This window comes from Filicampus tigris, chromosome 1, assembly GCF_054856515.1.
Source record: "Filicampus tigris isolate MCC_2025a chromosome 1, RoL_Ftig_1.0, whole genome shotgun sequence".
NCBI lineage: Eukaryota > Metazoa > Chordata > Actinopteri > Syngnathiformes > Syngnathidae > Filicampus > Filicampus tigris.
In genome coordinates, this window is record NC_141217.1 from 27397206 (window position 1) to 27417820 (window position 20615).

The following is a 20615-nucleotide window of genomic DNA, read 5'->3' on the forward strand; positions in this document are numbered from 1 at the left end:
TGCGTTGACTTCCCCTTTAACTCATATTCCACAAATGCGATATTAATCAGAATGCCTTATTTCAACTCGTGAGGCCTGCATAGAACATATTATTGAAAAAAAGATGTTTGGGTTGACTTCCCCGTTAAATGCGAAGTGCTTTGTTACAGCTACAGCTGTCATGAAATGCGCTAAATAAAGTTATATGTATTGTATTGTGTAACTACATACTGTTGCTTCCTCTCCATTTTATGCATTTACTGTGAGCAGTCAGTACGTTGAATAGCAAGTCTTGTGGCAAGTCCAAGCCATTTGACACGCCAGTCACCTGATAGCGGGGGCAGTGACTAAAATAACAATGACGTCTAGAACCTGCACATCAATTTCCTCATACTCGTAATACAGTATTTCTCAATTTAACGCTGGCAATGAATCGTCCTCTGATTGTGAACTGAGCTGTCCCCCATGTGAATTCTGTGCCTGCTCCAGGATTATCCCAATGTGACAGCTTTCCAGGCACAACTCCTCCAGTTTATCATTTAAACGACAGCGGGGGGCGTTTATCTCTGTGGCTTATCGTTTCAGCCAGGCGTACATGACACTTGTCTATTGCTGTCACGCTAATATAGCATTGTGGATTCCGTTCAACACACATTGGTTCCCTTTATGTAAAACCCTTCTGTCTCGTATCCATGTTAGTGTGGAAGGAGTAAGATCCCTCATGAATAAAACAAAAGGGTTGAGTGATCACGGTGCGATCGATAGTTGGCCCTGTTGGCTTGTGACACTCGAGACGAGTGTTAAGAATGCACAGGAGGACAATCAGAGTCACACTGGGGTTAAACAATAGTTTGTCTTCTTGGAAAGGCAGTGTATGAAGCACTGTTAACATAACTTACAGAAAGGTTGGGAGCATCCGGTCAAATTTTAACATGACTTGTGGAAGTAAATTCTAATAGGAAAGGTTATATTTGGTCTACAGTGGCTTGCGAAAGTATTCGGCCTCTTTGAACTTTTTGACCTTCTGCCACATTTCAGGCTTCAAATATAAAGGTGTGGGACACAATTGTGAAGTGGAATGAAATTCATACTATAGGACCGTCGTAGTGTTGTAACCCGTCTGTAAGCGTCTGGGGGGCGTTTACGCATGTTGAATCGCCGCTGCAAGTCGTGACATTTGGTCACTCTGATTGGCTGCTAGCTAGCAAATCAGCGCTCGGACCACCAACGGTAAGTGACAAATGCAGATAAACAGTGAGCACGCCTTTGCTGCCTTAATCTTCTTACAAGTACAAGAGGGAGGGTTGACAATTTAAGTATTTCACAATACCGTGTCAAGAACGTGATGGTTTACGTTTTTATAATCCGCCCCCGGCCAAGAGCTTTCCGGTTGGATTTTTCTAACAATGAGAAATAGTGACTACCGCCGCGGATGGTATGGAAGGGTATTACATCGCACACATGCGCAGAAGGTATTTAAATGGTCAGCGTCGCTGTCTGGCGTTGCGGTGTATTTTTCCAGCGGGACGTGCCGACAGCCGGCCGGACGCCACAGGGGGTAAGCGTCTGTCACTGTTGGCCAACGTCGTTTTGGTCTATCTAGGCCTTAACAAAAAAACAAAAATTACTAGGTCTCTGTAGTCGCAAATGTGTTGGAGAAGTGGGTTTTTACTCATTTTCAGTCGGTAAAATTCATGTAATTAACGTTGGAAGCCACATAAAATACACAAACAATGTTGGTCGTGTTACGTCACAAGCAAGCCTACGGCAGTGCGTGGACCTTGGATCTTTTTGATGGTCATTTGTCAAACTGTAAATATCGGGAAATGTTATTCAAGATTTCAAGCGTGCATGTACTTGATCGATATGAATGAAAACTGAAGCCGTGGATTAACGCGAGCGGTCCCATGGCTTTTCCCGGTGTGCGATCTAAGCATACTCGTGCAGTCTGCTCATTGAGCGACAAGTCTAAACACACAGACAGCAGCGGATAAACACATACAAGACATAAAGAACTTTCAAGCATGTGTCCTATTGACAGTTAAATATTCCATACTTAACTCATTAGCAAATTCCTAATTTAAAGTTTTATCATTAAGTTTTTGTTATTATTGTTTTCATGAATGACTAGTTTGAAGTTGTAAATATTTGTCAAAAGCTGATCCTACATTATTTGTGCGTACCAAGGTTGTCATAGTTAACAAAAACAATTTAAATAATTTAAATTAAAACTGAAAAAAAAAATTAAAACATAATTTTTTTTAAATAATATAAAATAAAACCGAGAACGTCCAAGGCTCAAAATAACGTATTTCTTTGAGGAGCAATTTTTCGAAACAATGACTTAATTGAGGAGCAAGGACAAGGTCAAATTCACACTTTTTAGTTGGTGAGAAACATTAATATTAAAATTGTTTGTGGTAAATATTAGGAGGCGAAATTAGGATCATGTTAGATAATTCTGATTGAAAAATAAGGAGAAAGTGGTGGGTAGAAGCGGCCACTCTGATTATTTATTTGTTTTTTTTTTAATTTCTGTAACATTTGGCTGCTCCGTGTTTTGTCGACTCATTAGCAGTTTTGTGTTCAATGTCTAAGTTTGAGGCACAAAATGCAAATTTTGTTTAAAAAAATAATAATCTATCTATCCATCTATAAACATCTGTCTAAAGTATCCGTCTATGTATAAAACCGTCTATAAAGTATATACAACTGTCTAACTGTACATGTCTATTATTTATCTATGCATCCATCTATAGACTGCACTTAATGCACTTCAAAATCTGCAAATTGTTATGTACCTGTATTTGATTTGTGGACAATTGTTCATCTGCTCGTTATTTTTTGAATGACCTTTTGTTGAGTTTTTATGAGACAATACTTGTGTAACTTTTTTTTAACTTGCACACAAGAAATACCCCGCGTGTACACTGAAAAAGGAAAACGCTAGATAAAGTTAAACATTTTGAAGTAATCCGCCACAGTCACTATTTAGGTTTCGATCAATTTAAGAACTATTCAATTGGTGCAACCTGAAAATTTTACCTTCAAGTAACGTTATTTAATAAGGCAAAGGCAAACCTGATTTAAAATAATTAAGGTGGATTAATTACATAAGAATCCTTTCAGTTTAACCTTAATTGTCTATCTTGTTATTATTATCACTGCTCAGCTGACCACTACTTTGCCTTGAAAAGGAGAACTTGGAGCACGTAAAAAAGGTTTTGTTAAATCACAGAAACCTTTGAAAACTGCAACGCAATTGTTCCCAACTAACACTAAATAACAGTTTGTTTTTTTTAGATTATCTACCTGAAGTTTGAGATTCGTAGCACTCCTCCTGTGAAGTGTACATTTACTGTGACCAGCAGAGACACGTTACTCCTATAATTCCAATTCTCGGCCCAAATCCAGTACTATATACCAGGGGTCCCGAGCCACGGGGCCGCAGACCGGTACCGGGCCGCAGATCCCTTTGGACCAGGCCGCACAGATGAAAGAAAGAAAGGAAAAAAAAAAAAGTACAGTAATTCCGATTTATTTATTACCCGAGGCTGAAAAACATTTTATTTTGAAAAGTGACCGGAAAGTTTCTCCACCCCACTCCATACAGCTGAGTCGATTGGAGTCATATAAATATGCCTGTACCAAGAAAGATAATCATTTATCCACTGCTCAGTTGTTTAATATTACATCAAAGAGGGACAGATCTACCTTATCGTAGATATATATTCGGTCTGTGTATTGGCTGGCGCAGAACTGCAGGCCCTGGTATGCAAGATCACCGCCTTCCTCACAGTCATCAGCTTTGGTAGCTTTCAGTTCTAGACAAAGAAGAATAGGATCATATACTTTTGCTCCTTAAAGCGGAAGTCAACCCAAACATATTTTGGGCTCAGATTCAGAAAACAAGTCAGCCGTGATTGGTCGTTGTGAGCAGTTGTGATGTCATTTTCAGTCAACAGAAGACAAAATGGCCCCAGAGATGGATAAAAACGAGTGCATATTGCTGCTTAACTTATATTCCACAAACTCAAAATTAATCAGAATGCCGTGTTTCAACTAGTGGGCCTTCTGGGAACATATTCTTGAAAAAAATATGTTTGGGTTGACTTCCGCTTTATGTATAGTATATGAACAACATTTCACACATGATAAGAACATAGGTCATTCGGTGACAAATCCCACCATTTATTGTGTATAAAGATGAAGTATGTGACACCTCGTCACAATGAATGAAACCAGACAAATTGCCCCAGTTCTTAGCTGCAATGAAAAACATCTGTTAAGGTCGAACCTATTTTTAAAGCAAGGAATTTGCCTTGCTAAAATTTGCATTTAACCAAAAGGTCAAATGGGGCTTTGACATTTTTTTGCAGCCAGAAGAGGGATTTTGGTTACCCGAACTGACCTAATCTCACCTCTCTGAAGCCTAATATTTCTGAAATATAATATAAAACCAATAAGTGTTTCAGCTCATGTGTCATGTTTCTTAGCTTTCTTCTAAGGCTGAGATAATCTAAACACATCTTGTCTGATGCACTTGAGACCTAAGTCCCATTTTCAGTCCCGGAAAAAAACGCTTTGTTACCTGCAATTTCTTTCATTGGCATTGTTCATCAGTTGTGTAATCCTATGCAGTTACAGAAGGTCCATTAGTTGGACAGAGAGCTCCCAATTTATGTTGAACAAGTTCACGCAAGCAACAGCACAACAAGGGAGAGTGAGTGTGAGTGATAAAATGAGTGGAAGAGGAGGAGAGGGGAGGGAGAGGGAGGACAGGGAGCGGGTCATTACTGTCAGCAATGTAACTTGCTCATCCTGCCAGCATCGAACAAGAAAAGGTCAGGTGGTGGAAATGAGACTGCCGCTGCTCCACCACGCTTCATTTAGACAATGACCTATAAGACACTGATAATACTTGCTTTAAATCACTTCATGCGGCCCTTTGTCTGCCTTGTGTGTGCGTGTGTACTAGTGTCCAATTGACTTGCACGCTAGCTGATGTCGCTGATGCCTCTATGATCAGCCAACTTACTAGCGTCACCTGAAAGACATCAGCTTTGCTTAGCTACAAAGTAGTAGGTTTAAAATTGCATTAACAGTATACAGATTCAAGGTGTAGTTAGCTGAAGATGTTTAGGGTATCATCTATGCTCCCTGACAGACGTTCCGAATTTAATTGATCATTTCATTTCATTTGCATGTTTTGCGCTTCCCTCTTAGGTGCTGGTGTGTCCTATCAGCTATGTTGAAAATAAAAGCATTGTGAACGTATTTGGCCTTTCAAAATCAAACTGTCGCTGTCTTTCAACATCCATAATGAAACTTAACAGCTCCACTATGTGCACCTGATATTTGTTGTAAGCAGTTTTTTCTCCCCAATTGGCTGTTTGCAGTGGCTGAACACGCAAGCTGCATTAAGTGGGCCATTTATTTGATGGGGGCAATTCATCTTACAAAGCCGTCTTATTAGACTGTCACTTGCACAGTATGAACAGTGCCTTCAAATCACACGCCTTGGGATTTATCTGTTATTTTACTGCAAGCGAAAGAAAACAACGGGTAATTGGACTGAATCATCCCATCTTCTGCAAGACTGAAACAAAAGATGAAATAAAATTTCAACGGAATACTTAAGACCGCAGAACTTCGGTGTAGCCGAGTTTGCCCAGCGTTTGAACTAATATCCGGAAAACATGAATCTGTGGATAAACGTTGGACTCATGCAGATCGCTTGGGCGACAGGCAGCAGAGCGTGTGAGGCAGTGAGGTGGGGGAGGAGTGATTGCTTGTGCGTGCCATGAGGAAAGTAATCTCGGAGCAATCAAGAGGCGGGAGCATCTGACAGCTCCGTGGCTCGCTTCCGAAAACCCCGGGCAGGTAGAGGGAAATCATTAGCCGACGCGCCTGACCCCATAGGTCACCTTTATTGGACAACCTCTGTGTTTCATATTAAACTTTTGCTGCCAGAAACAGACTTGCGGTAGCATGTAACAAACAAACTGAATATATGATAGATGGAGGAATACGAGTTGCGATGAGGCACTGTCCAAAGGGATGTTGCAAGTGTGCGTCTACCATTTCAAACGTGGATGCTTTTTACACCCCCAGAGGTCTAAAAACGTGTTTTTTGCTCACCTTTACATTTGTTTTCTGGCTATTGACTTGAGTCTCAAGGCCTTACCATCCCTGGGGGAAAACCCAAAACCATAATTGGACAGTGTCAACTGAGGGGGGACAAATGCGGATGCCAAGGCAAGTACTGCAAGTGAAGTAAGAGTCGTATTCCTTCTCAAAAATGATGGAGCTCGAAAGAGATACCAGACCAAGCCGAGAAATGGAGAGCAACATGGACTCCAATACAAAATGTCAAGCTTTTATGAACCACTGGTAAAGTAGAATCTTTTATATCTACTCGACAAAAAAAAATCACAAATGGCAAGCTTTGGGCAAAAACAGGGCAATCAGCAGTTTCATCTGAAATTGGAAGCGGTATCAAACATCATCAGACAGGCCCTGACCTGGAAGACCCAAAGGAGACAAAAGAGGGGTCGTCCAAAAAACACCTGGCAAAGGGATCTTATGCACACAGATGGAGAAAGCCTATGATTAAGTACTCTGCAGACCACTGGTTGATGGCCTATACTCCAAAAGAGGTGTCAGGCATAGGTACGGTATGTAAGTAATTGAATGGTAGAGGGTGAACAGCACCAGAAATTCCAGTGAGATTTTGCTCAAACGAAATTGTATATAATCTACAAGCGGGGTAAAATGAAAGCCCTGTAAAAGAGATACTGCCAAAGCCAACATACACGCTTATTACCCCTTCACAAAAATGACTACACTTCACATCCCAGGTCTTGATGAATGAACTCAATGAACCCAGTTTGAGAAACGCTCATTCATTCGTTGAGTACAAAATAATGTAACTGTGATTAACAGAAACCAAATTATCAATGCACTGCGGACTGAGATTTTTTTTGTTTTTAAATCACAAGCTACAATTGCTAAATGTCAGCAAATGTGGCCGGGAAATGTGTATATATAGTAGCCTGCATGCACTCGTGACAATTTAAGGAAGGCCCCCAGTGGAATCTCATCCCAGATCTGGATTAGGGCAAGAGCCAACTACTAAACAGTTTGAGATGCTATGTGGTGGTCGATGCAGCAGCGCATGATGTGCCAGAGGTGCCCAATTGGATTCAGGTCCAGGGAACAGCCAGGCCAGCAAAAGGCATCAATGCCTTTTTCGTCTTTCAAGGCCTGACAATGATGCAAGTAGCATAACATTCTTCTCAGCGCCTGCCAAATGTGCTCAGTGTGAACATTCTCTCATTTACGAAGGAAGAAAGGATGCCAACGGCGAATCTGACAATTGTGGTGTTCTCTGGCAAATTCAAATTCGGCTGAATGGTGACACGCTGTGAGCACTTCAGGCCTTCATGTCACACTCATGGAGTCCGCTTATGACGGTTCGGGCATAAACATATAAGAGTGGCCTGCTGGAGGCCAAATCGTATAGCTCTACAAGTGTTCCTCTTGTTCGTCGTTGCACAGAGGAGCAGGGGTCAATCTTGCTTCGCTGGGCTGGAGACTGCGACCAAATCGGTTGCATTTGCGGTTTGATTTTCAGCGTGTGCGAGTAAGAATTTCAAAAAACCAAACAGCTCCCGTGGTTTTTTTTTTTGTTCTTGTAACATTGGACAGAAATACTGGCAGATCTCCTCATAAAAGCACTCCTCAAAGACGTTTTTGTTTGTTGCTCTGGCAGATACATGCTCAGCGAGCTATGTCTTTAGTCCGCACTGTTTGAAGACCAGTGATAAAATTCTCTCCGCCCCCTACATATCATATATGATCGATGGAGACATCAATGTTTCTACATACATAATGTGAGATTGTCTATGGCCACACTTTTGTGAATGAAAGACTGTCCGATATCCTGATTAGCCATATAGAGGTTAAACACGCCCATGCTGCAAGTGGTGTGCATTTCCATACATAATGATAATGAAAACTGCTCTAAAAAGCAAAAATAGTACAGTAGTCTTATATCTCGATTTAAATGATACATTTCAAACAAACTTCCTTCTATCCGTTAATTCTCTCTACCTACTCATGAGACAATGGAAATGGAATGATCACAATACAACTATTTTAAAAATATGAAATACAACACAGAGAGTATTCAAAGCTTTTTGGGTTTTTGTTTTCAGAGCTAATGCTGCACTTCAGAAAAGTGGGAAGTCAGAGTTTTCCGACTTCCGACCAAGATAAGTGCACTGGAACCCCACTTCACCTGGGAGATCGGAGAAAAATATCAACGCCAACTTCATCGAGTTGTTTCAATCTGATGTCACTTGACAGTGGCGACCCCCATGAAAACACAGACTGTGAATGGTGAAACATAAATTACTACTTATTTATCCATCTTAATTTATCATTAACTTAATTCAGTTACTGTATTTGACATCAGACATGAAGGTCAAAATGTATTTTGAGGAACAAAACAAAAAAAACAGTTTATCACAATCGGGCATTTTTGTTGTTTACATTTGCCTAGAACGCATAACATCAGAACACTACACATTACTGTCGCATTCGTATTTGGTACATTCAGTGGCAGGTTACACTGTGTGGCGCTGTTATGATATCACACTACTTACGTAGCTGACAGCTATCATCATTCACTTTCAAAGTCAGTGTGAGCTGAACTAGTGTAACACTGGAAGGAACCCAGACTTTTAACTGCAAAGTGCAATTACTGATCACTACATAATGTAAACAGGGTAATTACTTCTCCATAATCAGGTAAATGTAATGTTTTGTGTATTGACTGCATATCGCAGTATTAGACAACATAGAATTGTGAATTTGTTTATTCCCATCCAGTGAGTCATGCTGGGTTAACACTGTACAGGTGTATAGTAAATACAAATACGAGTAGGCAGTCTTTACTAATGAGACCCAAATCTACCTCATAATAATAATAAAAATAAGAAGAAGAAGAAGAAGAAGAAGAAGAAAAAGAAGAATAAAAGAACAGCTTCGGACACTTTGTTCCCCGATGGTCACTGACTGCACCTCAAACTTTGCACGCACTTTTCGCAAGGAGCAGATTGTGTGCTTTGACAAGATTTACTCAGGAGATTAGTGAGACTTTACTCAATATCTCCCTTAGCTTCCTGTGAGCAGAACTAGGCAATATCCCAAAGAAGATATGCATAATAATATGAAGAATAACACCCGGCCCCATATGGAAAGAGATATAGTCCCTTATTGGTTTGCAGCGATGAAATTAAAGAGCATTATTTGGGCAGCGCTGGCCAATTTTCACAGATATGAAAAGGAGAAGATTGCAGGTGGGATTACCGTGAGTGTGGTCAGGGAGGACGCAGCTGCCACCACCAGCGCCGCTGCCGCCACCTCGCTTTCCTGCTGATTGTTTGCCTTGGAGCTGCTGCTTTTCCCCTCCCTCTGCATCTCCTGCCTTGTGTTTGTCTTTTGCAGGCTCATGCTCCTCCTCACTCTGTTTGCCTGAGCACGATTTGGTGGCGTCGGATTTCTGCCAACTGAGCTCGGGTTCTTGGTCGGAGCTGGTCAGGATGTGACACGCTTGATCCTTCTCGGCTGAGGGAGGTAGCTGAGGCCTGGTGGGCTCTGAGGCAGCACAGGCATAAGGAGAATGATTAAAATTATCTGAGTCGTAGAGTTTAATTACACATTAATTAAAGAGGCTTCAGTCCTTGGACAGAAATCCATCATTCAAGGATTACGAAAGTGCGGCCAAGAGTCTGGACCCAAATATATCTCAATATAGCACATAAATTAATGTGTGACCATAGATACATTTTAACAGATGTGTGAACGATATGCATGGATGAAGACACATTTGTTGCCTGAAAATGAGTGTACATTTCCATCCATCAATCCAAATTCTATAGCACTTGTCCTCATTAGGTTCTTGTGTGGGATGTAGCCTCTCCAAGCGAACTTTGGGCAAGATGCGAGATACTCCCTGGACTGGCAATTTGCTAATTGAAGGGGACAAACAGAAGCTAGTGTAACACCAAAAACATACAAACTCCACAACGGAAGGCGAAAATTTAACCGCGAACCTCAGGACTGCGGCAAACGTGCTAACCACTAGGCCTTCATTGAATTAGAGGGTACAGTTTCCAAAGAAAAACTAAATTAAAGTGAACCAACAAGCAGAATGTTTATCTGGTAACCTATAAACAGGATTGAACATGCGAGGTCAATTTAGGCGGTTTTGTGAAATAGCATGAAAAAAATCCTTGGGGGTCAGCTCCAACCATCTTCAACTGCCTTGCCTATAACGTTTTGGGACTCGTTTCTGCAGCAAAGTGTTGGATACTATTTTCAGAGAGAGTGAATGATCATTATGCCACATTGTTCTCCTAATTGCTTTCCTGCATTGCTGTGTGTGCAATCAGCATTAACATAACAATCCCAGTAATTGCCGCATCTGCGCAACACTCTACCCAGGTGATCAAGGCAAGCTGGGGGAGCTCATTTGGACCTTCTTTGAAATACCAAAGTTGTACTGCAGTGTGATTTGACTCGGCAGAGAGGGAAATAGAGTGGGCAGGATTTTAAGACTCTAAAAATGTTAATGGATGCAAGGATTATGCCATAGCCATTCAAAGCCAAAAAATTCACAAGAGCACGGGGACACAGGACTATCATGCACTGCTCAACATTAATGAGTACACACCTTTTGAAAAATCAACTTTCATCCATTTCTCAGGAAACACAATCATTTTCAGAATATCGATGTTGATTTGACTCACCAGTAGTTGAATGCTTGCAAATTTGTTTTTATTTAAAATTTTGCTCTGCTGAACTTTCATTAATGTGCACCCAATTTTGCAATGTCAAATCAATTTTTTAAATACATTTTTAGGCAAATCTCAGAAAATTCATTTTCTCACATATTTGTTGGTTGGCGTACTCATTTATGTTAGAAAGTAATGTAAGAAAAAGAAAAGGGGGAAAAAAATAAAAGCCTTGTTTGTAACCGCTCCATATTTAGAAGATGCTCTACTTCTTGCCGATGCATCCAGGGGATTTTTTTTTTTTGAAAAGTCAGAGGTCCCCCATAGCTCTCAATCTGTGTTTCAGTTAATCTCAAAGGTGAAATATACATGAGTATAGTCCTCCATCACGTGGAAAATTAAAATTGCATCATCTTTCGTAATTTGTAAAGTTGAGGTGTGAAATCTGACAAATTGTGAAATTCAGGGACGTAGAGGCGGGTTAATTAGTAATTCTTCCTCTCTGTGACTTGTTTCCTCAAAAGGCCAGTCCACAAACGACTTGCTCAAATGTCACACAATTCTCTGGGCACCTGGCCTCGCTACTGCCCCTCTCTGCTAACAAGCTGAGCGAGACCGCCAAGAGAAACGGCTCAATTTGTGTTGCGCTGTGCCCACCGAGGAAGATGTTAACAATGAAATCCTGCAGGGCCTTAACATGACTTTCCCTATCAAATGCTTTATTCAGTCGGCAAATGAGGACCCCATTAGTGCCTTGATAAGGGTTGAAAGTAGAATTCATGATAAAAAAAAAAAAAACACCCAATAAAAACATGTGCATTAGGTTGGTGTGTGAAATAAAAACACAGGAAAATATTTTAGCCAAAACAACTGTAGGCTGAAAAAAAAGATAGCAGTTCTGGAAGCCCACATGATGCATAATATCAAACATTCAAAGATATGACCGGGGCAGTATCATTAAATGCTGCAAATGAGTTAAAACAGGACAGAGACAGCACAAGATCCAGAAGGAAACATCTTCCTGTTGTCTATTATGGCAGCTGGTGCTGTGAGACAAATTATCTGCGAAAGGACAGAAAATGAGCTCTACTCTGATCAAGCATTATATCATTGTCGTACTGTACATCAAATTCCTTCTTAGTCTCCCTTCATTGGTGATACATCATCTGCAGGACTTGTTCCAACCTACCTGCGTGAGACATCACATTCTGGCATCCAAAGTGGTCAGTTATGCATGACAGTTTAATTAAAACCAAAACTCCATTAGCAACAATATCGCAAAACATTGTTCAATTTGTGATCAATTAATGAAAGCTGCTGTTGTTGCCATCTGGAATCAGGTACATTTCTCCAGTCGGCCGCAAAATGGAGGCTTTCTACACTTTACAGGTGGCAGTCAGTGGATAAATAGATAGTTTGAACAAATTGTTAAATTAATACTGTCCCTAATGCAATGTATGTGTGTGTGTGTGTGTGTGTGTGTGTGTGTGTGTTGGGGGGGGGGGGTACAACATGCATATGTGTCTTTCTCTCTAATGACAACAAGCAACACATTGTGCTGCTCAGACGTTACTGCTGATGAGACGGACTAGAACTTCTCTGAGCCGCACACAGATGTAGCTCAGTCACGGGCTGACAGATATCGTCATGAGCCAGCTCATCTTTTCCCAACTTTTGCGCCAGACGTTTGCAGCCCTCTCTCGCTCTCTTGGCTTGACAGGTGAAAATTATACTGAGAACTTGTCATCAGTAGAGAAAGAGAGAGGGAGACCAAGCCACACAATATTCTCGTATCTGAGCTATTCCAAAATCTGGCCTGCCTCCAGTCACACAACTTAGTCTGCAACGTTGCTCAAAAGTACTGTGTCAAGAGACATGACTGGGTGAAAAATAAAGGATAAAATAATGGCCAATCTCACCTGATGTTAAACCTGAAGACGAGCGTGGCCATTCACACATCTCGCAGTAAGGCAGCAAGTTGCTATTCAAGTATGTACACGACCCGCAAGGCCATGTTTCAGCGGAAGGGTCTGACTCCAATAACTCATTTTGGGCCTTGAAGCAGGCTGGCGTGCTCGCCTCCTGCGTCAGCCTTCGCCTGCCCCTGGATGCAGACCTTTGGCTTGGGCTGGAGTGTAACTCCCGTATCCTCTTCATCTGTGGGGAGAAGTCACAGTCGTCTGTGATGGACATTTGAGAGCAGGACTCTTCTTTCTTCATTGTATTAATCTCCGAATTTCTTCTACTGCAAGATGCAGAATTGTTGGTTTCTGAGGAGGTGGAAGAAAACTCTGCTTCATCTTGCAATCGTTTCCTCTTCTTCTCCTTGCTGGTATCCGGGGAGAAGAACTTCCGAATATCATGCTGTTTCTCCTTTTCAAACTATGGAAAAAAGAACCTATGTATTAATTCATTTGGGTGATGGCACTGGACAAATTTACTACTGTGATACATGACCTCTATGTCAAGCTTCCTATTAATTGTAGATATGCTGATCAAAATATGAAAACGCAACACTTTGGTTTTTGCTCCGCTGAACTTGAAGCTCAAGTGTGAAGTAATTTCAGAAAATGCCAAGTGAAATCTAAGTAATTAAACATCATACAAAAAAAATAAAGAAAATCTTTTCTATTTGGAATATTCGACAAAGTATATCGCTTTTCCAAAATGAGATCTTGGCAAACGACAACCCGGAAGTGTAACGTCACGTCAAGACGACAACGGAAGTGCACAACATGGAAAATGTACAAAGCCAGCCAGAAGTCGACTCAGAAAGCGACATTTCAATCTTATCTGAGGCGACGTTTGAAGAGTTGGAGGAAATGGAGTTTGTTGGCATGATGTATGTTGGACCATACGTGTACAAGGCAGACGCTCAGGATGTCGAAAACGTTGCGCCCGAATGACCGGACATGGATTGGAGACGAGACCCATCGTGATACGAAGAATGGTAAGCTATATACAGTAGGCTGCGGTTATCATCCTAGCGTTATTGTTTGAAATTTGATGCTGTGCCATGCTTTACATTACTCACGATGACATTACCTTACTTGGTCCATTTATTCTGGTAGCACTGAGAACACACGTCATAGTAGGTTGGTGTCCTACATTGTCAAATTAGCTTTATTTCTTGTCATATTTTGATAGTTCTAGTAGGCATAAATAAGGTATACTATATGAATTATAAAATGAATTTACAGTAAGCTTGACTTGTGATTGGCAGTTTTCCAAGAGTGGCATGTTCATTCAACAACAAAGTCATCACGATCATGACTAGTTGCTTCACAGAAGCCAGTTGGCATGGTCATACACATTGAGCAGAAGATTAATATGTGCTCTCGCCAGAGAATTTATTTAGATCTGCAAGTAAAAATTCTGTGTGTTTGTTTTTAAATGTTTTTAAAAATGAACGAGCATTGAAAAATCAAAACATTTTACTCATTGTCCCTTTAATGCCCATAGCAAGTGTAACTTGCACACCTGTGAAAGCATCATTAATACTGAAAGGTGCATAAAGGTTTTGGAGCAATGTATGCTGCTATCCAAGCGACATCAGAAAACTGGTCAGTATCTGGTGTGACTATCATTTGCCTTACACAGTGCAATGTAACTTTGCATAGTTGATCAGGTTTTGATTGTGACAAATGGAATGTTGGTCCACTCTCTAGTTTGGCAATATTCTGGCAATTTTAAGTGGTTGAAATGTGTTTCATAGTTATTTTTTTCATATCCTCGCTGTCCTGTGAAAAACACTTATGTCCACCCATCCATCCATTATCCAAACCGCTTATCCCCACAAGGGTCGCGGGTATTCTGGAGCCTATCCCAGTTGACCTCGGGCAGTAGGCGGGGGACACCCTGAACTGTTTGATAGCCAATCGCAGGGCACACAGAGAAAAAAAAAACAATCACACTCACAATCACACCCAGGGGCAATTTAGAGTGTCCAATTAACCTACCATGCATGTTTTTTTTTAATGTGGGAGGAAACCGGAGTACCTGGAGAAAACCCACGCAAGCACGGGGAGAACATGCAAACTCCACACAGGGAGGCCGGGGCCCCATCTGAACCTATGACCTCTGCACTGTGAGGCCAGTGCAGTTGACCACCGTGCCACGACAATATGCTTGTTTGATCTTTATATAAGAAGGACTGGACTTGGCATGTTGCAGATGTTCTGACATCCAAGTTTATTCTAGTTTCCAAAATACTTTGCACTATGTACAAATTTTGAAATAATTTGTAGAATTGGTGTTTGTACATTGATTTGCATGCTTGAAGAGATATTCATTGTAATTGTTGACAAAATACTATGCATATTTTGTTTAAATAAGCATTTATTTGATGTACACGTTGATGTATATAAGTGTTTATTTGACGTTTTCATAGTTTTGTTTGATGTTTTCATAGTTCTGTTGACCTATTTTTAAAGGTCAATGTTCCTGGCACTTCATTTTCCACACTATGGCATTCCCCCACAAGTTTTTATGTTTATTACCTACACTACAGACAGCGTACATCTCACATATCAGATTTCGATAATGTTAGATCCCTAGTAATAATCATGCTGTTTATTATCACCTTAATAGGCAATTCTTGTGAGGTAGATGGGTTATTTCAGCAAAGGAAAAGTGCTCACAAACACAGATTTAGATGAATTTGTAAAAGATGTTTGAGACAAATAGGCCTTTTGTGTGCACATAAAGTCTCAGCTCATGAAAAATGTGAGCAAAAACAAAAGCGTTGCGTTTATACTTTTGTTCACTATGTAAGCAACACTTTGGTGCCACATAAAAACACAATAACCTGATGATAAATGATGAATGGTGATAGCAGTTTAAAGGCCACACGCAGCTTTTACACTGTTGGTTAGTCTGACAGTAACATTATTTTTCACTCTGGAAAAGAATTGTACAACAAACACAGCCAGTGGTCCCATATGGATCATCGATTTTGCACAGTAGACCAAAAGTCAAGAGTTTCCATAATATTGTACAATGTTTTCACCGTAATCATATTACCTTTGAATAACAATGTTTATCTTTTGTCCTCGTCTACTAAGGTTTGGGAAAAGTAGCATATCACCATCTATCCCTTTAAATCATGCAATTTTTAAAAATTGGCTCGGATGTAATATGTACTGTTTGATATTGTTACTTCCACTGTCAATTCCAAATGTAATTGAGCCGTAAGAGTACAAGGGAACAAATTTGGTTTAAGTTTACTGTATATCTTACTTAAAGTTGAGTTTGTCAGATAAAATGAAACAATTTCACCAACTCACATGAGTGAAGTACACGTCCTCATCTGCGTCGAGTCCAGTATACCTCTCCAAGGGAAGCTCGTTTGGTGTCCACGCGCTGGCAAAGTTAAGGAAGTCCCACCTGTCTTTGTCCCCCTCCTCAGCCTTCAGGTACTCCTTTCTTCCGTTCAGAGTGCTGCCTGTCACGGTTTCCTTTCAAAGACACATTTTACTGAGCTCCAAACTCTATTGATGTGCAGTGAGCAGGCAGGCAAGCTCTTTTTATTTGTAGAGTCAGTGCATTTCCAACCCAAAAGGCTTTTTCATACAACAATAGGAAGTTAAAAAAAAAATAGTGCATAAAAAAACTCTCTCTACACTCTCTAGCAGTTGAACAGTACAGCGGAACACAAAATATAAAATAATGATTTTAAATCATACAGCATATGAGTAAATTGTATTAATCTTAGTTGATGTCAAGCAGTGCACTTCAAATCTCATTACTTTTGACAGAGTTAAAAGGCAAACTATATCTGGAGCTCGTCTGCAAAGAGTGCACCCGGAGGTATCCACAGGACTTTACTTTTTCCACATTTTGTCATGTTACAGCCTTAGTCCAAAATGTATTAAATTATTTTCAAAATTCTACACCCAATACCCCATAAGGTTAAAGAATTTTTTGGTTGCAAATTAATAATAATAATAATAATAATAAAATCATATGTACAAAAGTAGTCACAGCCTTTGCTATGATGCTCAAAATTGAGTTCAAGCGCATCATGCTTCTACTGATCACCACTGAGATGTTTCTTCACCTTAATTGAATATATTGACTGGACAAGCAGGAACACCTGTTTATTTAAGGTCCTACAGTTGACGGTTGACAGTGCATAACAGAGCACCAAACATGCATGAAGTCGAATGAATTGTCCTCTAGACCTCAGAGACAGGATTGTCTTGAGGCACAGATCTGGGGTAGGATACAGAAAAAAATATCTGCTGCTTTTAACTCCATGATCGGGAAATGGATGGTTCAGAAACATCAGGACTCTTCATAGAGCGGAGCAATCACCATAGAAAAACATTAACTTATTGCAGCCTCTCCTTGATGAAAAGCACATGGCAGGCAGCTAGCCAAAGGCACCTGAAGGACTTTCAGACCGTGAGAGACAAAATTCTCTGGTCTGAGGATACAAAGACGCAGCTCTGTTGCCAGACATGATGTTTGAAGGAAACCGAGCACTATACATCACCTTGCCAAAACCATTCATACCGCAAAGCATGGTAACGGCAACATCATGCCGTGGCGATGTTTTTCACCAGCAGGAACAGCTAGACTCATCAGGATTGGGGGAAAGAAGAATACAGCAAATTACAGAGACATCCTGGATGAAAACTTGCTCTAGGGTCCCCTTGACCTCAGACTCTGGAAGCCAGGTGATCTTTCAGCAGGTGTCACATATCCAAGATCTCAGAGGACAACTTCTGGACAACTCTACAAATGTCCTTGAGAGTCCCAGCCAGAGCCCAGACTTAAGTCCGACCGAACAACTTCTGAAGATATCAGAAAATCTGAGCACAGATGCTGCCCATCCAACCTGATGGGGCTATTAAGAGAAATGGGTGAAGCTGTACAAAGCTAAAAACAATTAAAATGAACTCTAGTCTTTAATGGCTGCCTAAAAAAACTGCCTACTGCAAAAAAATGTGAGGAGACATGCCACATGTTTACATGGCAGGGGTAATATTTCAAAACTGTCAAAATCTACTTCTATTTGTGATTTTTTTTATCAAATCGAATCAAAACATGAAAAATTAAATCCAATTGCAACCTAAAGAGTCAAAATGGAATTGTGAGGTTCTTAGTAAAGTACCTTCTTGTTGAGCATGGACCACATCACGCCATCGAATGTACCATTGGCGATGAGGTAGTGTACGTTGACAGATGACGTTTGTCCGATACGATGGGCTCGATCCTCAGCCTGCTTAATCTGCCCAGGGTTCCAGTAGAGCTCGGCAAACACGACGTGGCTGGCAGCGGTGAGGGTCAAACCCTGGCGAGGAGCCAAAAACTGTTCACTGACATGCATCGGAGTGTTCTTTCATGTGTGTTGTGTGTGCGGAGCGTTGTGTGTGGTGTGCCTGCATGCTTGGTACGGTACCTGACCGGCTGCCTGGATGCTGAGGATGGCCACTCTTGTGTCTGGGTCATTCTGAAACTTGTGAACTAACTGGATTCTCTCAGAAGACGGGACGCTGCCATCGATACGAATATAACCAGCCTGTGTAACAAAAGAAAACAATGGTAACTGCTTGTTCAGGAAAGCAGATCTGTATGGTCATCTGTCTAGGTATCTAGTAAATTATACATAGCTTGACAAGTGGGTACACCCACTCAGTAAAAAAAAAAAGGGGAATTATATTTACTTGAAAAAAACTAGAAACGTTTTTTCACTCAGAAATTCTAAGTGAATTTTACAAGAAGAGTTTTTGAGTAAATTTTACCATTTTATTAAATTTTTAAAAAGTCACTGGAGGGTTGAGGCAAGGCAGTTTTTCTATATAGCATCCATGTATGAAATGTGCTATCTAAATAAAACTGCCTTACTATGCATCAACCCTTTAGCGAACTTAATTTCTTTAATATAATTTAATAAACGATTAAAATGTACTCAAAAACTCTTCTTGAAATATTTAATTAGAATTTTAGAGTGATAAAACTTAGGTTTTCTCAAATATCACTCCCAATTTTTTTTACAATGCAAATGAGCTTTTCATTCACTCCAGTTTTCATGCTTTTCATGATGATAAACTGTGGTTAAATTGTTGTGAATTGAAATTTTCATTTTAAAATTAAGATTTGCGATACTTTGATTGGTGTGGACACATTTGTGCAAAATTGCAACACTAAATGTATGAGTAAATCAACAAAATGTCCCTTGCCGTCATTGGCCCAGTCATTTATGAGAGCATTTTGTAGTATAGTATGCCATAGAAAATGTTCATTCCAAAAGAAACTCCAGTTTTCAAACAAATCGTTTGGGGTGCACTTAGGCATGTTGAGCAACCTATTTATTTAAAATACACTTCTTTCATTTGTTAGGGTGATGTCATTTGAATCACTAGCATGCAGTCCACTCACAATGGTCCGCCGCTTCTTTATTAATGCATGTGCATTTCAGGGAAAACCACGCTCAGGTAATTGGAAAGAGGTCAGGTGTGAGAATTGTGTTCACCCATACAGCACTTGATTTGAATAAAAGCTCTTCCAATTGCAAAAAGGTGGTTTGTGCTGGACACTGCAAACAAAGGGCAGTTTATTAACATGTACTTCATATTAGGGACATTTCTGTACCAGACGTGCAAATGAACAAAGCTGAGTGGAAGGGCTGGGATGAATTAACAGCAGTAAACAGTATTTTGTTCTGCCAAACAAAGAGAGCAGCAGCTGAAGGTCCATTCAAGCACAACTTGGCTGAGTTGCTAATGCACCGCAGCGAGTGGTATTTTCGTTTGTTTGGATCCTTGGGTCATGTGGAGCTGCTCCATGTTCACACTGTGCAGCTCCAACATGCACCGTAAATGTAAGTACAGTAGCATGAATACTTTGCGGTGGCTCAATAGGAAAAAAAACAAGAGAGGCCAGTTTGACTTCTGCTGGCTAAAGGTCACAACCAAGGATCCGCCTGCTTTTAACATCTTCTCAAGGCCATGAATCACTCAGAAAACAGCCTGCTGTTCGGACACCTGTGCTTTTCTCTGGCATTTGGGTTTTCGACATCAGCGCATGCACTTAGAATTATCAAATGCAAAAGCAACCCCAACCATTGTGCCACAAGGTAAAGGCCTGCAGCAGCCAGGTGCTTTTTGTGCCATGTTGTCAGCCTCCACTGCTTCTCATCAATCTTTCACAGAGGATTACTTTTTTTAGACCCGCTGTATTAATTGGAGAGTGCAAAAACGGCGGAATGAGCACCTCGCAGCGGAAGGTGTTATGGCACGTTGTCGTGAAGCATTACATACATCCGACACCTCCTCGACCTAGGCCCCTCACACAATCGTGAATCCTCCTGCTAGTTTCCTGCGCTGAACTAAGTGATGCCATTTGCTTATGACAACTTGTGAATTACAATTTAGGCGAGAAGTCATCAGAAAGTAAAAGTTTACTTTCTGAGAGAGGAAAGTATGCCTCCTTCACTGATCAATACAGATAATAGCGACTAGATGGGTGATGCTGCCCTTACCTTGGCCTCAATGACAGCCTCGGTGCAAGCCTGCAACATCGTGAGGTGGTGGGCAAAAACAAGGAACTTGAGTTGCTCTGCCTCCAGCATCATTTTGATGTAGTCTTTCACTGCTCCAGCCTAGCATTATATGCACACATACACACACACACACACAAACGCGCACCCCCCCCCCCCCCCCCCCCACACACAAGTACACAAAAATAGACACAGATTAAAGGAAGCCACTGAATCTATCAATCCACTGGTGGACCACACAGGAAGGAATTGGCTAGATCAGTGAGGAAGTCAATTAATCACAGCAGCATCCTCTCTGTGTAATCAATTCTCTATTGAATGCCAAGAGA

The 20615-nt window shown here is 40.8% G+C and overlaps 1 protein-coding gene across 5 annotated transcripts in view; it reads right to left on the minus strand.

Annotated features, from left to right (window-relative positions):
* Positions 1-20615, minus strand: part of zranb3 (zinc finger, RAN-binding domain containing 3) — an 83506-nt gene that overhangs the window by 27628 nt on the left and 35263 nt on the right. For all 5 annotated transcript variants that reach the window (XM_086029501.1, XM_086029520.1, XM_086029510.1 and 2 more), the window contains exons 9-15: positions 20269-20388; positions 18187-18306; positions 17899-18078; positions 16067-16237; positions 12701-13163; positions 9355-9642; positions 3694-3803 (exon numbers count right to left, since the gene is read on the minus strand). In XM_086029501.1, coding sequence (XP_085885627.1) covers positions 3694-3803; positions 9355-9642; positions 12701-13163; positions 16067-16237; positions 17899-18078; positions 18187-18306; positions 20269-20388 — 1452 coding nt within the window. The remainder of the gene's footprint in view (positions 1-3693; positions 3804-9354; positions 9643-12700; positions 13164-16066; positions 16238-17898; positions 18079-18186; positions 18307-20268; positions 20389-20615) is intronic.